At 62.7% G+C, this 19,292-nt stretch overlaps 1 protein-coding gene across 5 annotated transcripts in view; it reads left to right on the top strand.

Annotated features, from left to right (window-relative positions):
- Nucleotides 1–19,292, top strand: part of LRP1 (LDL receptor related protein 1) — an 88,851-nt gene that overhangs the window by 34,903 nt on the left and 34,656 nt on the right. For 3 of the 5 annotated variants that reach the window (XM_040618383.1, XM_040618381.1, XM_040618386.1), the window contains exons 7-21: nucleotides 7,554–7,716; nucleotides 9,497–9,719; nucleotides 10,022–10,211; nucleotides 11,489–11,632; nucleotides 11,995–12,231; nucleotides 12,815–12,995; nucleotides 13,354–13,576; nucleotides 13,806–13,995; nucleotides 14,443–14,568; nucleotides 15,212–15,352; nucleotides 15,654–15,779; nucleotides 16,035–16,151; nucleotides 16,306–16,386; nucleotides 17,411–17,461; nucleotides 18,968–19,135. In XM_040618383.1, the coding sequence (XP_040474317.1) occupies nucleotides 7,554–7,716; nucleotides 9,497–9,719; nucleotides 10,022–10,211; nucleotides 11,489–11,632; nucleotides 11,995–12,231; nucleotides 12,815–12,995; nucleotides 13,354–13,576; nucleotides 13,806–13,995; nucleotides 14,443–14,568; nucleotides 15,212–15,352; nucleotides 15,654–15,779; nucleotides 16,035–16,151; nucleotides 16,306–16,386; nucleotides 17,411–17,461; nucleotides 18,968–19,135 (2,361 nt within the window). The remainder of the gene's footprint in view (nucleotides 1–7,553; nucleotides 7,717–9,496; nucleotides 9,720–10,021; nucleotides 10,212–11,488; nucleotides 11,633–11,994; nucleotides 12,232–12,814; nucleotides 12,996–13,353; nucleotides 13,577–13,805; nucleotides 13,996–14,442; nucleotides 14,569–15,211; nucleotides 15,353–15,653; nucleotides 15,780–16,034; nucleotides 16,152–16,305; nucleotides 16,387–17,410; nucleotides 17,462–18,967; nucleotides 19,136–19,292) is intronic. The other 2 variants (XM_040618385.1, XM_040618384.1) reach the window with 1 other exon arrangement.

Below are 19,292 nucleotides of genomic sequence, written 5' to 3'. Positions count from 1 at the left end.
GAGACGTTGCTCTGCAGAGGAATCCAAGTACATTTCTTTCCCCACTTTGCATGGAAAGCTATTTTTCTTCCTTGCTGCCTCACCCTAGCCAAGAAAGAGGCTCCAATGTGAACTTACTTGGCAAGAAAGCAGGATGATTGGTAATTTCATCTGCTGATTCCTTTCTCTTTTTTTTTTTTTTTTTTTTGGCTTTTTTTTTTTTTTTTAACTGTTTACGACTGTTCTTGTAGCAGTGACGCATGAGAGCAAGGGATGGGTGCAGCGCGTCTGGGGCCAGTGTGCTCACACCAGCTCATCAGCTCTTTGTGTTGGAGGAGACTACGGCTGTGATGATTTTAATCGGGCTGTTAATGAAGTGCCTGCTGGTCTTTGTTCAGCCTGGAGGCAGATCTGCTGCAGACGCTGGGGAAAATGCTCAGGACCACTCTGGCTCTGCCCAGCCCCTCTGGCTTTAGTTTCCCCTTGGTGTTTCTCGCCACATGTAGGACAGGGATAAAGCCCCTAAGGGGGACTGAGACCCCCCTGGAGCGGAGTGAGCCGGCCTGGGATGGTTTTGCTGAGTGGTCCAAGGGCGGCAGCATCCCCGTGCCAGGAGGGGATGTGCCGGGAGGGGATGGCTCTGCGGTGCTTGGGCTTGCCCAGACCTGCTGCCCGAGCTGCCATCTCCCTTCCTTGTGGCCACCCCAACCCCCCAGGCTGCGATGGCGAGTGGGGAAGGGTCTTCTCTGCTTCTCCCTTCCCAGGACGGAGAAGCCCTGTGCACTCCCCCCATCCACGGCAGGAGCTGGTCCCCTCCGTGTCCCTCTGGCCAACCCCGAGGCATCGAGCGTGCGGAAGCCTGGAGCGTGGTGGGGCAAGCTGCTTCCCGTCTTGCTGGGGACAAAAGGGTGAAGTTAATGTCCTGAGTAACTGGGATCCTCCTGTGCGCGGGGCTGGGTTTGATTTCGGATGGACAGGAGCGTGTTTATCCCCGCACGTATCTGTCCGTCTGTCCCACGCCGCCTCCTGTGCTCGTGCCGGGTTCACTTCGCTGCGGCTGAGCCCTGCTAGGATCCTTTCTGCCCCGACCGGCCCCATTTTCACTTTCTTGTCCCCTCGCCCCTCAAAATCATCCCAACAACTGTTCTCTGGGTTCCTGTTGAGCCTGTGTCTCTCTCCTCTCACCCAGAAGGAAGCCAAGCGCCCTGTCCCTCTGTCGGCCTCTGCTGAATATTTTTGCCCGTGGAATGGTCTCATTAAGGCAGAGTAATTAGCGGTCCCTTGGCTGCCCTCCACGCAGCTGAGATGGAGCTCGTTCCATCTCTGTTCCTGCTCTTCCCACCTCCGGTGCTGCAGCTGGGCTCGCGCGGGGTTGCTGTGGGGCTGAGCCTGGCCGTGGGGAGGGGGCACAAGCTGTCTGGCAGGAGGGTGACAAAATGCTGCCCAGTGCGTCCCCCCTCCCCGGGGGGCTGTGGACCGAGCCAGTCTGGGTTGTGCCCGGGGCCGGAGCGGTGCCGGTGGTCCCTGAGCGTTTCCCTTAGGACGTGGCTGCGCCGCGGGGGGCAGGGGGTGAGGGGTGGGCCCCTGGGGGTCCGGGCAGCCCAGGGCTCCCTGGGGAAGGGCGATGCTCTGGCATCTTTTCCATTAACTGCCAGTCGCTCTGCCTGTCCCCAGGGATGGCCAGGCTGGGGCTTCCCTCCCACAGCAGCCCAGCGGCCGGGGGGGCTGCGCAGCCCCGGGGGGGTGGTTTTACCTCCCAGGGAGTCCCTGGCTTGTGCGGACGTGGGGGGGTGTGTGTGTGTGTGGAGGCCACAAGGATCCTTCCCAGCACCGAGTCAGGCGTCCTGGACGTGGGCCACCGGCTTCCGCCCAGCGGTTCCCTCCTCTGAGCTGAGCGGCTTGACAGAGGGGGGTTTTAAATTTATTTTATTTTTTAACCTGGTTTTCTAAGGAAACAAGGCTGACGTGATGGTGGTGGCTGTGCCTGCCGCTGTCTGTCCTGTCCACAGCCCCCTGCTCACCATCTCGGAGCCAGCAGCGAGGCTGGAGGTGGTGGCTCCTGGCACAAGGAGGGGTCTGTCCTGGGAGCGGGGCAGGGGGGGCTGCGGCGGACCCTGGAGGGGCACAGGGTGCCTCTCTGTCCCACGGCTGCCACCCTTCAGGGCTGGAGTTTGTCTTCCTGCCTGTCCTGTTAACATACTTCTAATTAAGGAAAATTGTCCCCAGGAGCAGTGTTTATCCATGGAGCATGTTGCCATTACAGAGACGGTCTTGTTCTCCGGGGGAGAGGATGTCTGCGGAGGGAAGAGACAGAAATTCCTCCAGATTATGGTATTATGTAAATGTATCAAACGGATCATTCCCTATAAAAAGGAAAGTAGGAAACCAATGTATTTGAGAAGCCCTGGGGACTGCATTCCTGACGAGCCTCTGTTCCTCTTCTGGAGGCGTTTTAGAACCGAAACATTCGGCAACTTTTCCAAGTGTTTTTTTTCCGCAGGAGCCGCGTGTCGTTGGCTCTCCTGGCGCTGCAGGACATGCAGTGTGGCTGCCCGCCTGGGCTTCTGGCTGGGTGGCAAGTCGGGCACGGCCCCCCTCGCCCCCCGGGCTCTGACTCGCAGGAGTTTTGCAGGGAGCTGAATGTGCGTCTGAATGATGAGACAAGATCTTTGGTATTGTCAAAATGAATTGTGTTTGTTTAGAGTGAAAACCCAGTAGTTTCTTCCTTTGGTATATCTTCTGTTTCATCCATCTGTAGTAAAGCAGAATACTTTAAGGAAAAGGGAATCTAACATTTCCATAGGAGGATGCGGCGCTGACTGCCTCGGGAGGTGGCTCTCCGGGTGGCTTCTCTGCATCCAATGCGATGCCGACAAGCAATTTCGGTGCTTGGGCCGTGGGCTGCAGAGTTGCCCGTGTGTGTTTCTCCGAAGCCCATCACTGCGGCCCAAATGTCTGCTGGCTGGGGTTTGTTTAAGTCTGATCTGCTGTAGCTGCAGCAAAAGATGTGGGCTGTTCTTAGTAGGTGCACGTGGACATAAATATACTTTATTGAGAAACAACACGCAAGCGTCAGCAGCGGAGCTCGGTCCAGCTCTTTTATCTCTTCCATGTGCTGGGGCAAGGGTGAAGATGCACCTCAGCAGAACAGGGGGTAGGGACCCCTGGTGAGGGAGCTCTGCGCCTGGTGTTGGAGGTGGGGATGTTTTCAGCTGCTTCAAAGGGGGCAGTCCTGCAAGGAGCATTCCCGGGACCTCTCCTGACCGGTCCTGCTCCGGACACCCCACAGGGAGCGTTCCCTTTAGGAGCAGTTGAGAGGTGGGGTTTCTTCCAGACTGCTGCAGTGTAGAGGGCTTCTTTCCAGGCTCTTTGCACCTTCACCACTACAGGTGGTTTCTCTTCTTCCACGCGTAACTGTGGAGGAGCCAGGGTGAGCTGCTGAGCTGCACACATCTTCATTGCAGCTGTTTCAGAACTGTGTCGAAATCCGTGTTTTTAGTCTGAGAGAAGATTGCGCGTTTCCTTCCTCCTTGTGTCAGGCCACAATTGATGTATTCGCAGACTGCACAACAACTGATTCATGCAGAGGAAAGTTATGTGCTGGGTCAGCAGAGCTCGTTCCCCAAAAATCCCACAGCCTTGCGGTGCTTGACTGGTCGTGGGGTAAATCAGACGCTCCGCGGCTCGGGTTAAGGGAGGGAGAACCTCTGGCCGGTGGACACCCGTTGAGTTGATGACCCACTTGCATCAAGGAGCGATTTGCGCGGGACAAGATGCTCCCGGCCCCGTTGAGCGCAGGGTGCGATTGGAACTGGGGAGGGGGAAGGTTATTGCTGACAGTGCCTGGGAAAGGCTTGTGAGAGTTGACGGGGCTAAGAACTTCTGGAGTGGAGGCTAGATGCTTCTGCTGCCCCTTGGGGCAGTTGCTTTCCCCGGGTGTGCCCTGGTAGCGCCGTGACAGGTCTCAGCCCCGTGTCGGGGGAGCCTGGGCTGGAAGGGACACATTGGAGCCTTCTCCAGCCAGCTGGCGCCAGCAGTGGCTCCTCATGGCCCCGGAGGCTCTTCAGCCTCTGCCGCTGGAGCCCGTGAGGAGGAGAAGGGAAACCCCAAGCGCGGTGCTACATCGATGATTTTGTGGCAGGGACTGCAGCAAGAGCTTGGTTCTCGGTTCGCTCTGTTCGTGTTGAGCGTGAAACCAGGAAACATCTGTGCGGGGTGGGTTTCGGAGTTTGCTGAAGTTGCCAGCCCGCCCTTGTTGAGCAACATGTCACTTGCACGCTGATGAACTTCTTGGTGCCCCCTCTCCCCGCTGTCCTCCCTCCGCCTGCTCTCTCCCCACGCGGGTGGCAGTGGCCGCAGCCCATGCGGCCGGCGCTCTTTGTGGGCAGTGCCTCGGAGAGGGCCGGCTGGCACGGACCGCGGCTCGCCAGCCTGCCGGGGTCGGTTGGCTTCTTCCAGGAAGAGCCTTTCAAGTTGACATTCCCTGTCCTCTGGCCCCACAAGCTCGTGTTCAAACACTAGCAAACAAATAAATCTTGGGAAATGAGCACTGCGTGTTGCAATTGCTTGCAACGCCCAGCCATGGTTGAGCAAGGAGGAAGGCTTGGGATGGGAATCGGTGGGAAGGGTGCGCTCGCCCGCCGGCCCCCCTCCCCCGCTGGGAGCTGTGGGCAGGAGGGGGGTGGTCGCTGCCCCCCGGCTTCTTCCTTCCGTGCGAGTAGTTCACAGGACCCGTGTGTGCCTGGGGATGGGCTGGACCCTGCTGTGTCCTTACGTGTGTCTTGCCGGTCACGGGTGGCCATGGCCCACCTTCCCCAGGGTGGGGGGCCGCCCGCGCCCGGCGGGGGGAGGCTGCGTCCCTCACTCCTCACCTCTCCCAAAGTCGAATGGTGAGCGGGGGGAGAGCTCTCCGCGAGCTTGTGCGAGGGGTTAAAAATAGACGTTTGCTAAATTAGCTTCCACTGAAAGTTCAAGAGGAAATCCAGGTTTAGCTGGGGCTACAAGAAAGAGCTGAAAATAATAATAATAATAATCATCATAATAAAAACTGATTCCTGTGAAGGAGGGGGGGAGGATGGCGAGCAGGGAGAGAAGGAGCAAGCTGAAAAACAAAAGCCTTTGAGGAGGGTAATGCTTTCCAGCTGCAAAAATACAGCCTGGGAGAAGAGCAAGTGCTTGCGTCACCCCCAGCTCCCCGGCCCAGCACTGCCCCGCTTGGAGCTGGGGCCTGGCCAGGAGACCCCCGGAGGATGGGGACCCTCCGGCAGGGAGAGGTGACGGTCACGGAGCCGGCGTGAGGCGAGCGCTGGGAACCTGTAGCTTGTTTTGGCCGTTTTCCCTTTTGATTCCTGTGTAGCCCTCAAGTGCCGTGTTGGGGAGCATCCTCCCCGTCAGAGCTGCTGGCCACAGCTTTGGCTCAGCGGGATGTGGCCAGTGAGGTGGCAGCGGCCCCGTGACGCTGGGGGCTTTGGTGGAGAGTGACGGGAAAGGAGGACCGAGGTGTGGGCGAGTGCCGGTGATGGGCGATGGCTGGGACCCTTCGGGAGGGAGGCAGCGAGGAAAAGCCGAAGCCCATGGCCGGGGGTCTGCACCCCAGTGCGGGGTCGAGGGCCTCCACGCCGTCCCGCTGGGCGCTCCCTGTCCGCCCCTGCTTGGATCGTTCCTCTGGTCCTGTGACTCTGACTCAGCCACGCAGGCGCCAGCCAAGACCTGCTTTTTTGGGGAATTCTTGCACATCTCTGCGCTGAAGCATTTCTCGCCCAGGCAGGGCTGCGCGCGTGTGCGTGGCTCTGCCGCCCCCTCCCCTTGTCGGGGGGGGGGGGGGGGGGGGCGGGAATTGGGGCCGGGGGGTGCAGCAGGGAGGGAGGATGGGCACCGGTCCAGGCACCGTGACTCAGGCAGCCCCATCTCGGAGGCAGAGCATGGCCCTCGCCTGCCCCCCGCCACCCCCGCGCACCTTTTTAGGTGCTTTCTGCTCAGCACAAAAACCTTTCTCCAGCAGGCACCCTTGGGGGGCGCGGGGGTCTGGGTAGGACCAGGAGCCCCGACTTTGCCCTGGCCCCACCGCCAGCTCTGGCACGTTGGGCAGCACAGCGGGAGCCCTGCGCGGGCCTTCAGCATCGGCCAGTTTGGTGCTAATTCCTCGGCTCTGGCAATTTCCACTTGTTTTTAGGAGACGCGTCGCCCTGGGTGGTGGCTGCAGGCGCCGCGGCATCGCCCTTCTGGAGGGGGGGGGGCGCTGGTCACCAGCTGGCCATCACCGCCGGCGGGACATCCCTGTCGCTGCGGCCACGTGTGAGCGAGCTGGCCTGGGTGACCCGGGGACGCTTGGGCTTCGGGTCTGTGCTCGGACAGGGCCCCCCCAAGCCACCGAGTGCTCATCATGGGGTCCCATCAAAACCCAGGCAGCGCTTCGTGGTGCTGCAGCAGGGAAGAGCTTGATCCCATCAGGCCGAATCCTGCGAGCAGGGGGAGCGCGGGGCGTGCAAAACGTCCTGGCTTGATTCATGTTTTCCCTCCCTCTGCGCTCCTGAGTTTCTGCGCTGGTTAATAATTCAGTGGTGTCTGGCCCTGCTCCGCCGGGGCTGTCTGGGTCCCGGTGTCCTCAGGGTGGTCGGGCTGCGGGGCTGCTGCTGCTCCCGTCCCTGCTCTCCTGCTCTGCCTTGCCCGTGCTGGCCATGACGCTGGGCCGTGGTGCCGGCACTGGCGCGGGGTCCCGGGGGTGGTGCGGGGTCCCGGGGGCACTCGCCAAAAGGACAGACCTCCAGAGCACTTGGCTCCTCCCCGAACCCGTGGGTGCTGCAGCCCCTCACCCCGGCCTTTGGCCTGGGGCTGGTAGGCGAGGGGCAGCTGGGCACTGCTGTGCGCTGACCTGGTTGCAAGGAAAGAATTCGGGTGCGTTGGGTTTATCCGATTTAACGGGCTTTCACTGGTTTAATTAAACACTTCAACGCTGCGTGCCGGATGCTGCCTCTCACCTGCTCCAGGGCTCGGGGTGCCCCTGCAGCTCTGCATTAGCGCTGCCCGGGCTGCCTTGCCCTAGCTGGGCTCTGCTGCAGCCCTCGGCTGCTGCGGTCCCTCCTGGTGCTGCCGTGATGGGGGCTTTGTGGACCTTTGCCATCCTGATGCTGCAGTTTGAGCCCCTTCCGTGCTGCTGGGCTCCCCAGGTGCTGGCTTTGCCACCTCCAGTGCCCACCTCGCAGAGCCGTCCCTCTGCTTGGGCTGGTGTTCCCGTGGGATGCTCTGTGGGATGCTCTCCCGGCTGTGTGTGATGTCTCCGGCACCACCCTCCTGCAGCTGGGCTGCCTGGGGGGTGGCGGGTCCCCTCTCCCTCGGGAGGAGAGGATGGGGTGCAGCGTCGATGGGTGCTGGGTGACCAGGGCCAGGTCCCCGGTGCAGTGCAGGTGGCGGCTCCTTCGTGGCTCACGTGGCCTTCCTCACTCCCCAGCTACGTTTGTGCTTGAGATGCCCGGTGGGCTGGGACGTGGCCGGAGAACCCGTGCACAGGCACACAAAGGGCTGTGGCTCCCTCGCTCCCTGCCTAACCTCTCCTACCTCCTTCTCCCACGGCCTAGATGTGGAGCAAATGGCTATTGACTGGCTCACGGGCAACTTCTACTTCGTGGATGACATCGATGACAGGATCTTTGTCTGCAACAAGAATGGAGTCACCTGCGTCACGCTGCTGGACCTGGAGCTGTACAACCCCAAGGGCATAGCGCTGGACCCAGCCATGGGGTAAGAGTCCTGCCAGGGGGTGGGAGGGCTCAGCATCGCTGCCTGGACCTGCGACACCGGCGTGGGGAGGTGGAACAAGCCAGGAGGGTCCAGGTCGGGTGCTGCGGCGGGGATGCTGCTGGAGAAGCGACTCGCCTGCCCGCAAAGGGCCCCCTCAGCGATGAGTGAATCACAGCATTTCTCCCTCAGCGGAGGCTGGGGCCATGTGCTGTAGGGCAGTCGTGGCAGCAGCATTTTAAGCAGCCCGCTGGTACAGGCCCCTTTTGGAGGAGATGCAGGTTTGGTCCTCGGGCATGAGTCAGGGCAGCCCCAGCCTCTGCTCACCTGCACGGCGCTGGGGTGGGAGCAGAGCCGGACCGGTGCAGCGCTGGGGAGCATCAGCGTCTGAACCTGGGTCTTCTAACAAACTGTTCTTGGTGACAGCTGGCAAGCATGTGGCCGTGGGTCTGGTGGGGTCTCCTGTGCCTGCGTGCCCATGTCCAGGAGCCGCTCTGCAGGGGCCCATCCTGCTCCGCCTGCCCTGGGCAGCAGCTTTGCTGGCGCTCGGTCCTGTGGGACAGGCCTGGCCAGGCTCAGGACAAGCTGCTGCTTCCAGCGTGTGGCTGCGTGGTTGCAGCTTTGCGCTGGATTTTGGGAACTGAAACAGTCAGATACTTGCACGGATCGAGCAGGTCCCCTTGTGCCTATTTTTACGGGGTGCTGCAGTCAGATGGGCGACTCTCAGACCCTCATCAGGCCTTTTGCAAAATCCTGCGCACGGGGAAGCTGGGATGGTGACTCATCGGAACAGCTCGGAGTGTGTGTGGGTGGCAGCTGCTGGATCCCGGGCATGGGGAGCCGGCGTGGCTGAGGCTGCAGCGGGCAGAGCAGAGCGGCGTGGCGTGGCGGATCCCACCGGGCACGTTCTGCAAGCGCGGTCCGGCCACAGGGCACGCGTGCAAGGAAGGTCCTGCTGCCTGGTGGGGCAGTCAGCCAGCGTGCGAGCACGGTCTACCTAACCCGATGGTGCACTCCGTCCAAGGGCGCTCACCTGAGCATGTTGTAGAGTCCCAGTGAAACCAGTAAAAGGGACGTCTCCCCCCTCACCTGCTGCTTTTCAGATGGGTGCTTTTTTCCTTGCCCGGATGCAGAGAGCTGATGTTATTGAGCAGAAGATCTGAAATATTTCTTATATAAAAATAAATACCGCATAGCAGCCTGGAGGGGGACTCCGGCCTCCAAAAGGGAAGGTGCAGACAGGCCCCATGGGCGACTGAGTTAAGTTCTCTTGGGCGCCGCAGCAGAGAGCCAGCACAGCCCAGGTGCTCGGGGCAGCGGTGCTGAGCCCCAGCTCTGGGCTGTGCCTTGCTGGGATGTGCTGTGCCAGGAGCTGCCGCCGCAGGCAGGAGAGCTGTCAGGCACATGGCACGCGGGCAGGTGCGTCAGGTTGTGTCTTAACATGTCAGCTGGTGGAGGGCCCTGGACCTCTTCCTGGTGACACCAGCAAATCTGGGTTCAAGCTTTTGTCAGCCTGATTCATGCCAGGGTTGCTGCGGCGCCTCTGAGCTCCCGTTGTGGCCGTGCCGGGCAGCAGGTGCAGGCAGGTGCTGCCAGCTCTTGGCACAGCTGGGCCGTGCAGGCAAGCAAGGCTGCGGTGGACCCCAGCCACCCCCGTGCCCGCAGGGGCAAGCCCGTGTCTGCAGGCGTGAGCACGCACCCTCTGTCCACCTGCGTCCTCCCTCTCTCCGGGCTGGATGCGACCTCCATGCTCTGAGCTCCTGCATTTGCCCTTCTCACGCAGCAAAGTGTTCTTCACCGACTACGGGCAGATCCCCAAGGTGGAGCGCTGCGACATGGATGGGCAGAACCGCACCAAGCTGGTGGACAGCAAGATCGTCTTCCCCCATGGCATCACCTTGGACTTGGTGAACCGGCTGGTGTACTGGGCTGATGCCTACCTGGACTATATTGAGGTGGTGGACTACGAAGGCAAGAACAGACATACCATCATCCAGGGCATCCTGGTGAGTGGGTCCAGAGGGAGGTCAGGGTCGGGGGGGCCTTACGGCAGTGTGCTGGAGGTATGTCTGAGCTTGGTCTGCTGGGGGGCACTGGTCCCCGCGGGCTTGGCTTTGCCAGTCCAGCAAAGGAAAGGTGCGAGCTGCTGAGCACCAGCCGGTCCTGCAGCATCGAGCCCGATCTCGTGCCCTAAATGAAGTGGGGGTGGGATGAGGGGCCGGGAGCGGGGGCTTCACACGCCTCGGAACCAGGGGTTTCGTGTGTCTCCTCCTAAATTCCTTGTGGACGCCTGCATGGTGCCTTCCAGATTGAACACCTCTACGGGCTAACCGTCTTCGAGAACTACCTCTATGCCACCAACTCTGACAACGCCAACGCTCAGCAGAAAACCAGCGTCATCCGGGTCAACCGCTTCAACAGCACCGAGTACCAGGTGGTGACGCGGGTGGACAAGGGAGGAGCGCTGCACATCTACCACCAACGGCGCCAGCCCACAGGTGGGACCCCGGCCTGGGAAAAGCAGCTTCTTGCATCCCAACGGCTGGGTGGGGGTGGGGACAGGCTGCACCTTCTGAATTCCCTCCCCTAATGGGGCCAGACGCCCAGCACAGCACGTGCCCTGGAGCCTCCTGCAGCCCCGAGGAGCCGTGCTCAACCCGATTGCCCCTGGTTCACCCCCTCCCCGTGAGCTCCGTGCCCCTGGCAGGGGGGCAGTAGCAGAGCTGGTGGCATTGCCGGAGCCAGCCCAGGGTGCCAAGTGCTGGGCAGGCCAAAATGTGCCGGGACAGGGACAGGGACAGAGGAGCAGCTGCCCAGCTGTGGTCCGCAGGGACTCCTGCAGCTGCTGCCCTGCTGGCAGTGCTCCTTGGCTGGGGGCTCGGGTGGGATTCCTGCTCCCCCAGCAGTGGGGAGATGGCCTCTCCGGGCTGCTCAGCACCCTGGGGTGCCCCGGCCCCTGCTCTCACTCCGTCTCCTCCTGGAAGAGCTGTGGCAGCTGTCCCCGTGAGCTGGGCAGCTGCGCCACGTGGCTGATCGATCACGTCTCGCCAGCAAGTGCAAGGACGTTGGAGCAGATCTGGCATCTTGAAATATTAATGGATCCCTCTCGCGGTGCCCACGCGCTCTCAGTCCCCGCTGCCTGTGTGTTCCCCCTTCAGCTGGGGCTGCGTGCTCCCGGGCACCAAGGGATTTCAAAGGAGTTGAAAGGCTTCAGAGCTGAGCGGTCCCCTCCCCACGTCTGTCCCTGTCTGCCTGCTCCACCCCCAGCACCTTCCTGCAGTTAATCAGTTTACACGTTTAAAATCCTCTTAGTGTCTGCAGCCTGCTTGGCATTTTCCAGAATGTGAAATTAATGAGGAGATTTCTAAGGGGTGCGATTAAGGGGGCTCATCCTGCCAGCGCAGTGGCCGGGCAGTCCCGCTCTCACCGTGGCTTGGGGGGGGTGGGCTGCCAGGACAGAGGCAGCGTGGCCCAGTGACCGTGGTGGTGGGCTGGTTTCTGCTCCACAGTGATCCTTGGTTCCGTGCAGCTCCTTTCCCCATCTCTGTGTTGTCCGTCCCGTGCAGTGCTCAGCCCCTGGCCGACTGGCTGAGATCCCGGGGGAAGGGCCCCCCCCCTAAACCCTGGAGAGCCGTGGCCAGGCCGGCAGCACCCCTGAGACCGTCTCCGCATCCCTGCCTGTGCTGCCTGGTGGACACGGAGCTGTGGCCGGGCAGGACATCCCCGTGCTGCCCTGGGTGCCTGCGGCCACTGGAGCTCCTGCTCTCTGTTGCAGTGAGGAGCCATGCCTGCGAGTCCGACCAGTTCGGCAAGCCGGGAGGCTGCTCCGATATCTGCCTCCTCGGGAACAGCCACAAGACCCGAACCTGCCGGTGCCGCTCCGGGTTCAGCCTGGGCAGCGATGGGAAGTCCTGCAAAAGTGAGTCCTGCCCCCCCACCCTGGAGAGATGTGGGAGGGGGCGTCCTGGATCAGAGGGACCGGGGTGAGCAGCGGCACTTGTGCCGCCCGGGGGGGGCACACACGGGCAGGGGTGAGCAGAGCGGTTCAGTTCCTTCCCTCCTGGGTGCGGACCCCCTGTTCCTCCCCGGCCGAAGCTGCGGGCTGCCCACTGGGCTCTGCGTCCCCGCGGACCTGTGGGGTGCGGGGACAGGTTGCTGCCTCCTCCTGGCCTCTGGGCCGTAGCTGTGCCCCCACGAAAGCCCCAGTGACACGTGTGTTGGGCTGCCCACCCCCAGCGCTGCCCTGTGCTGGTGGTGATGGCTCTTGCCGTCTCCCTGCAGAGCCCGAGCACGAGCTGTTCCTGGTGTACGGGAAGGGGCGTCCGGGCATCATCCGCGGCATGGACATGGGGGCCAAGGTGCCGGATGAGCACATGATCCCCATCGAGAACCTCATGAACCCCCGAGCACTGGACTTCCACGCTGAGACTGGCTTCATCTACTTTGCTGACACCACCAGCTACCTCATCGGGCGCCAGAAGATCGATGGCACGGAGCGAGAGACCATCCTGAAGGACGGTGCGTGGCCGAGAGGCCCAGCCTGGTCCCTCCCCAGTGCCCCCAGTTAGCCCCCAGGAGCCAGCGGCAAGGGCCGTCAGTGCTTCTGTCCTCTCCCCTGCAGCTTTGACCCTTAAAACTCAGGTTTTAAGGTGCTGTTTGGGTTTATCTGTAGACTGCTATTGAGATGGGCACAGAGCTCGTGCCCCAGCGGAGGTGGGAGATGGACCCCTGTCCCCCTCCTGCCCGAGCTGGCCCACCCCGATCTGTCAGGTGGGAGGAGGAGGGAAGGATGGGGAATCCTCAGTCAGGGTCCCTGGGGCTCAGTGCCGCGGCCAGTGCATCCCCACGCTGCCAGCGAGGATGTTTGTGCTGCCTCAGGCTGAACCAGCCAAGGATGCTCCAGAATTTGGCTTTTTCCAGCCCAGACTCCCTGTGGCTGCCCGCGCAGGGGCTGGGGGGGTCCGTCATCCCTGTCGGTTTGAGTGGGGATCGGGTGGTGCTGAATGTGCTGTGGATCGTATGGGGCTGTCGCTTCCACTTCTCGTCTTCCCGCTGCCGCGCAGCCCTGGTGACGAGCACCCGCTCCTGCTTTTCCCCAAAGGCATCCACAACGTGGAAGGGATCGCTGTGGACTGGATGGGGAACAACCTATACTGGACAGATGACGGCCCCAAAAAGACCATCAGCGTGGCTCGGCTGGAGAAGGCCGCCCAGACGCGAAAGACGCTGATCGAGGGGAAGATGACCCACCCGCGTGCGATCGTGGTGGACCCCCTGAACGGGTGCGGGGGCTGAGCGCGGGGGGCTGGCTCGTGGGAGGGCGTGGTTGGGTCTCCAGCTCTGCGTGGTGGTCGCTGCATCACTGAGCGTTCGTGGTGGATCCCGGGCTGTGACAGCGGGGCCAGGCAGCGGCACCAGCTGCAGTGACGCACCAGCTCCGTGCGGCCGTTTCAGCCTGGGTTCGGTGGCCGGGGTGGCCGTCGGGCTGCTGCCTTGGGCTGGGACCGCGGTGCAGGGCAGCAGGACCGGCCGCTGCTTTGTGTCCACCGCTCTGCGGGCAGCTGGAGAGCTCGCGCCTGGGCTGGTGGAGGCTCCGAGCCCACCTTGTCTGTGTCTGTAACAGCTTCTCCTCTGTGGCAGGTGGATGTACTGGACGGACTGGGAGGAGGATCCCAAGGACAGCAAGAGGGGCAAGATCGAGAGAGCCTGGATGGACGGTTCCAACCGCAACGTCTTCATCACCTCCAAGACTGTCCTGTGGCCCAACGGGTTGAGCCTGGACATCCCGGCCAAGATCCTTTACTGGGTGGATGCTTTCTATGACCGCATTGAGATGGTCTATCTCAACGGCACCGAGCGGAAGGCAAGTGGAGGCCCCGCGGGCTCTCGGGCACTGATCACCCCACAGCCTCAGCTGGCTGCGTCCTCCGCGGGTCTGCTCGGTGGGTGGCTGGCCACGTTCAGCCATGCTCCCCTGCCGCCTGTCCCCTCCTCTCCCCTTCCAATGTCCCTCACCATGTCCCACCACGTGGGGTTTCCCTGGGCGCCAGTCCCAGCTAACGAGGAGCCTCTCCTCCTCCCTGTGCCCACAGATCGTGTACGAGGGGCCTGAGCTGAATCACGCCTTCGGGCTGTGCCACTACAGCAACTTTCTCTTCTGGACCGAGTACCGCAGCGGCAGCATCTACCGCCTGGACCAGGCCTCCAAGGTGGTGAGCCTGCTGCGGAACGAGCGCCCGCCCATCTTCGAGATCCGGATGTACGACGCGCAGCAGCAGCAAGGTGCTGGGGCTGCCCCCGCAGGGGGACCTGCCATGCCTGAGGGGACGGGGGGCTGGATGGGGGATGGGACAGGGGGCTGGGGGCTGAGGAAGCGCCCTGCCTAAGCAGCCCCCCCACACCTCTTTTTGCTTTGTTTTGGCCGTACCCCTGCCCGTCTCTCCATCCCCATGCACCCTGCCTTTCTCTTGGTAAACCCTGCTGTCACTCACCCCCTGCCCTTCCAAACTTTCCTCCCTTCTTTCCCTCCCTCCCTGCCTGCCAGGCTTTATGTCTCCTGAGGGGTCCCCCCTTCTGTAGCCTGATGAACTGGGGTCTCCAGCTGGGTTCCAGCTGTGGAGCCTGCTGAGGGAGCCCAGGGAGCTGGGGGAAGCCAGCAGCCCCCCCCGTGGGTCACCTGTGTTCCCTGAGTGCTGAAGCCCCCTCCTCACCCCTGCCCTGCCTCCGCAGTGGGCTCCAACAAGTGCCGTGTAAACAACGGCGGCTGCAGCAGCTTGTGCCTGGCCACCCCCCGGGGCCGTCAGTGCGCCTGTGCCGAGGACCAGATCCTGGGAACGGACTCCGTCACCTGCCAGGGTAGGCTGCCTTGGGTGAGCCCCCAGTGGGACCCCCCTTTTCCCAAGGGATGGGTGGGGACACGGCGTCTGCGGCCCCACACTGGCACAGTAGCAGCGATGCCTCACGTGGTGGGGGGCTGCTCTGAGGAGGCGGGTGCTCCCTGCGCCTGTGGGACCCTGCAGTCAGGTGATGTTACTGGCTTTGGTTCCTCCTCTTGCATGGTGGCAGCAGGACAGCTGCTGGCCCGAGGAAGCGGGTCGGAATCCCTGGTGGGCATCGCTGTGTGTCTGCAGCCGTGGCTGATGCTGCCCACGCAGCCAGGGCAGGTTCACGCTGCTGCCAGGTGGGGAGAACCCCATTTGTGTGGGGACCTGGCCGGTACCGTGCTTCGCCAGTTAAATGAGAGAGGTGAAGCTCTGCCAGCACAGCCTGTGCCTGCAGGCTGAGCCAGGGTCTTTCCCCTCGATCGTGGGCTGCACCTTCTTTTTTTTGGGCTCAGGAGCTGGTGCACGTGGGCACAAGTGTCTCTGTACGCTCTCAGGGCTGCTGGGCAGCCGCGTAGACATCCTGCCAGCCTGGGGACACAGGACCGTCCTCACCGCTGCCCTGCGCTTGGTCACTTGGTTAAAATCATCCCCTCCCTTTGCTTTTCCCTTGCCAGCCAACCCGTCCTACATCCCCCCTCCGCAGTGCCAGCCCGGGGAGTTCGCCTGCAAGAACAACCGCTGCATCCAGGAGCGCTGGAAATGCGACGGCGACAACGACTGCCTGGACAACAGTGACGAAGCCCCTGAGCTCTGCCGTGCGTAGCTGCCTTCTGCGTGGTGGGATGGGGGTTTACGTGTTCCTGGGGCAGGATCTGGGCTTCCCTGAGATGTGGGGCCAGCGGCTGGGCAGCTGGGAGCCCTGCGTGCCCTCCCCAGCTCTAGGAGGGGAGCAGGCTCAAGCAGCTGAGGCGGGAAACGGGGATTAGGATCCTGGGTCCCCAGTTTGTCCGAGGCTCCCTGCCCTTTTCTGTCTCAGGTTTTCTCTCCACCAGTCGTTGAGGAAGAATGGGGGTGGGATGGAGAGGGGCAGGTCCTGAGCATGTGTCTCCCCTCCAGACCAGCACACCTGCCCCTCGGACCGTTTCAAGTGCAAGAACAACCGCTGCATCCCCAACCGCTGGCTCTGCGATGGGGACAACGACTGCGGGAACAATGAGGACGAGTCCAACTCCACCTGCTCGGGTGAGGAGCCTGCCTTGTCCCTGCGGGAACAGAGGGAGAGCTCGCCCTGCTGTGCTTAGCTGCAGCCTTCACCCTTCCCTGCGCGCTGCGGGGCTGAGGCCAAGGTTTCGGGGCCTCGCGCATCCCTGCTGCCCACCTTGCAGCCAGCTCTGCACCTGTGCCTCGCAGTAGCCCCGGGGGTTTGTTCCCTGCCTTCCCCCCAGCAAAGCGAGGCACTGCCTGCTACTAATGCTCTGTCTGTCTCTCCTGGGTCAGCTCGGACCTGCTCCCCCAACCAGTTCTCCTGTGCCAGTGGGCGCTGCATCCCCATCTCCTGGACGTGTGACCTGGACGATGACTGCGGGGACCGCTCCGACGAGTCTGCCTCGTGCGGTGAGCTGGGGCGGGGAGCGCTGAGAGCACGGGGCTCCGTGGGGAGCACCGCTTCTCACCACACCGTGGGGCAGGGGCACCAGTGGGGCCAGCCGTGAGGACTGGGGCGCAGGGTGTCTCCCCTACACTCATCGTGCCTCTGCCTCCTCCGCAGCCTACCCAACCTGCTTCCCCTTGACGCAGTTCACCTGCAACAACGGGCGCTGCATCAACATCAACTGGCGGTGTGACAACGGTAAGGACCACGGCCCCGCAGCTGCCAAGCGGGGTGCAGCCGGGGACAGCGAGATCAGATGGAGGGGTGCCAGCCTGGCAGGGGCCCCTGTTCCTGCAAGTGCCACTTCTCCACCTTGTGCTACACAGCAGAGCCCAGGCCCTGGAGAGGGGAGGCACTAGCTGAAGCTGCAAGCGCATCCTGCAACACCAAGACCCACATTTTTCTTGGCTGCCCTTGGGGGGAGCGTGTTGCGGGAGCAGCCTGGCGGGGATCATTTCAGCAGACCTTGGCATTGTTTGCAAAGTGACCAAAGCTTTGCCCCAGGTCTTGAGACAGAGTGACCTGTGCTGCTGGTGGAGCCCAGCCAGGTCCCGTAGCCCCAGGAGAGGTCTCCCAGCGAGCTTACATCTGGCCTCCGATCTCTTTCCAGGGCCAGGCCTGGGAGAGAGAGTTTGCCCTGGGGCTGCTTTCCTTCCCCACAGGTTTATTTCAGTCTTCCCAGCAGCTCTGCATCGGTGGGTTTAATTAGTGGCTTCAGAGCAGGCAAGACTCTCAGAGCTGCAGAGTGCACGTGCTGGTGCAGGGGTTGGTGGGGGGCTGCGGGTGCAGGTCTGTCCCTGGGGTCATCCTGAGCAAACGCTCTTTTCCTCCCAGGGCAGCCCCATCTCTGAGCTGTCCTCACCAAGGGACGGTCTCTTTTCCCAGGGATCCACCAGCACTGGCAGCCAGGCGCTTGCAAAAGCCCCGGCCTTGGCGTGGGGCACCTCTGCAGAGCCGGGAGCCTCTCCAGGCAGGGCAGGGGCTGCAGCGAGGAGGGGCTCCCACCCGGCTGCCTCGGGCTCCCCCAGCACCCTCCGCTGCTTCTGGTCTTGCCTCCCAGGCCGCTCGGGGTGCCTGCGCAGCCTCTCTGTGTCCCTCTCCATGTCAGTGTTCACGTCCTGGCGTCAGCGTGTTTTTGTGCCACCCTCTGTGCGTGTGCCGTGTTGTGTTGTTTTGTTTGTCATTGTGCCCACTCTCCTGTCTGGTTGGTTCTGTGTTTCAGAAAAAGATTGTGGGGATGGCTCTGACGAAAAGAACTGTCCAAAGCCTACCGGTTAGTGCATAGATCAACATGCACCAGACCCCAAACCTGGCCCCCCACGCAACCCCCAAACCTGCCCCCTCCAGAGCTCTGCAAGCTCCGTGGGCTGCTTCTCCAGACACTGGCAATGCCCCCCATGCTCTGCAGCAATGCCACGCTCTCTGGCAATGCCCCCCGTGCACTCTGGCAATGCCCCCTGCGCCCCAGCAGCGGGAGGGATGTGCCAGGGAGCGAAGCAGCCGTCCCTCCTGGCTCACCGAGCGGAGTTGCTCGGGAAGTTGGTAGGAGCCCACAGAGATCAGGGTCTGCAGCTGCAGCAGCCGGGCTGCTGGTGAAGTTACGTGGCAGCCATCAGTGCCATCACCCCTGAGCCCATCAGTGCCATCATCCCTGTGCCCTTCAGTGATATCATCCCTGAGCCCATCAGTGCCATCACCCCTGAGCCCTTCAGTGATACCATCCCTGAGCCCATCAGTGCCATCACCCCTGAGCCCATCAGTGCCATCATCCCTGTGCCCATCAGTGCCATCATCCCTGTGCGCATCAGTGCCATCATCCCTGTGCCCATCAGTGCCATCACCCCTGAGCCCATCAGTACCATCATCCCTGTGCCCATCAGTGCCATCATCCCTGAGCCCATCAGTGCCATCACCCCTGTGCCCATCAGTGCCATCATCCCTGAGCCCATCAGTGCCATCATCCCTGAGCCCATCAGTGCCATCATCCCTGAGCCCATCAGTGCCATCACCCCTGTGCCCATCAGTGCCATCATCCCTGTGCCCATCAGTGCCATCACCCCTGTGCCCGTCATGAGCTCCCCTACGCAGGGGGAGACAGAGGGGGAGACAGAGGCACCGGGAGGCAAAGGCCCCTTCCCAAGCTCAGGTGGGGCATCCGCAGCAGAGCAGAGCCCTGTGGTGGTTCCAGCCGGTGCCCTGCACCGGCAGGCGGAGGGGCTGCATTGCCAGTGTCCTGGTACCGTCAGACTGAAGCTCCCCCTGCCCATCAGTGGGCAATGGGGTTTCCTCCAGGCAAGCTGACACCCCCCAATTGGCCGTACCAGCCCACCTCCCCAAGGATGCGCCCCATAAAGGAGTGCACCACCCCCCCAACTCCGCTCCCGCTGCAGTGGAGCGGCCCCCTTGGCGCTGGGTGCCCTCCCAGCCTCCCCAGGTACATGGCTGATCTATGCAGTTTCTGTGTTTCATTTTCTTTGTGCGGCTGCTGGTGCTGTGGCTGCGCCTGGCAAGTGTGTTGGGGGGGCGAGAGGGGCAGGGGCTCTCCGTTCGGCCTGGCCGCTCTGGCGGGGGTCCTGCGGCCAGCACCGAGGGGCTGCCTGTCACCCCGTGTCCTGTCTGCCAGTGTGGTCCATCCAGTCCCCGTTGTTCCCCGCTTCCCCCAGCTGCCTCCTCTGGCGGGGGGTCTCTGCCTTCCTCCCTCCTGCCGTGCCGCTGCCAGCTCTCCCACCGGCCGGCTGGGCGCTCTCTGAGCCCCCTCCCGCTCCCCTTCCCTCCCCAGACAACGACTGTGGGGACAACAGTGACGAGGCGGGCTGCAGCCACTCCTGCTCCAGCAACCAGTTCAAGTGCAACAGCGGGCGCTGCATCCCGGTGCACTGGACGTGCGACGGGGACAATGACTGCGGGGACTACAGCGACGAGACTCACGCCAACTGCACCAACCAGGGTGAGCCCCAGGCTGCGGCGGGGCCAGGCTGCCCCTGTGCTGCTGCCCAGTGTCCTCCCCTGCCAGGACCCGGGTCCTGCCCCAGGAGGGAGGGAGGGGGTGGCAGATGGACCCTCCTGGGCATCAGCTCTGCTGCCATCCTGCCTGGAGACCTGAA

This window comes from Falco naumanni, chromosome 20 (assembly GCF_017639655.2).
Source record: "Falco naumanni isolate bFalNau1 chromosome 20, bFalNau1.pat, whole genome shotgun sequence".
Lineage (NCBI taxonomy): Eukaryota > Metazoa > Chordata > Aves > Falconiformes > Falconidae > Falco > Falco naumanni.
This window is presented reverse-complemented; position numbering and strand designations above follow the sequence as displayed.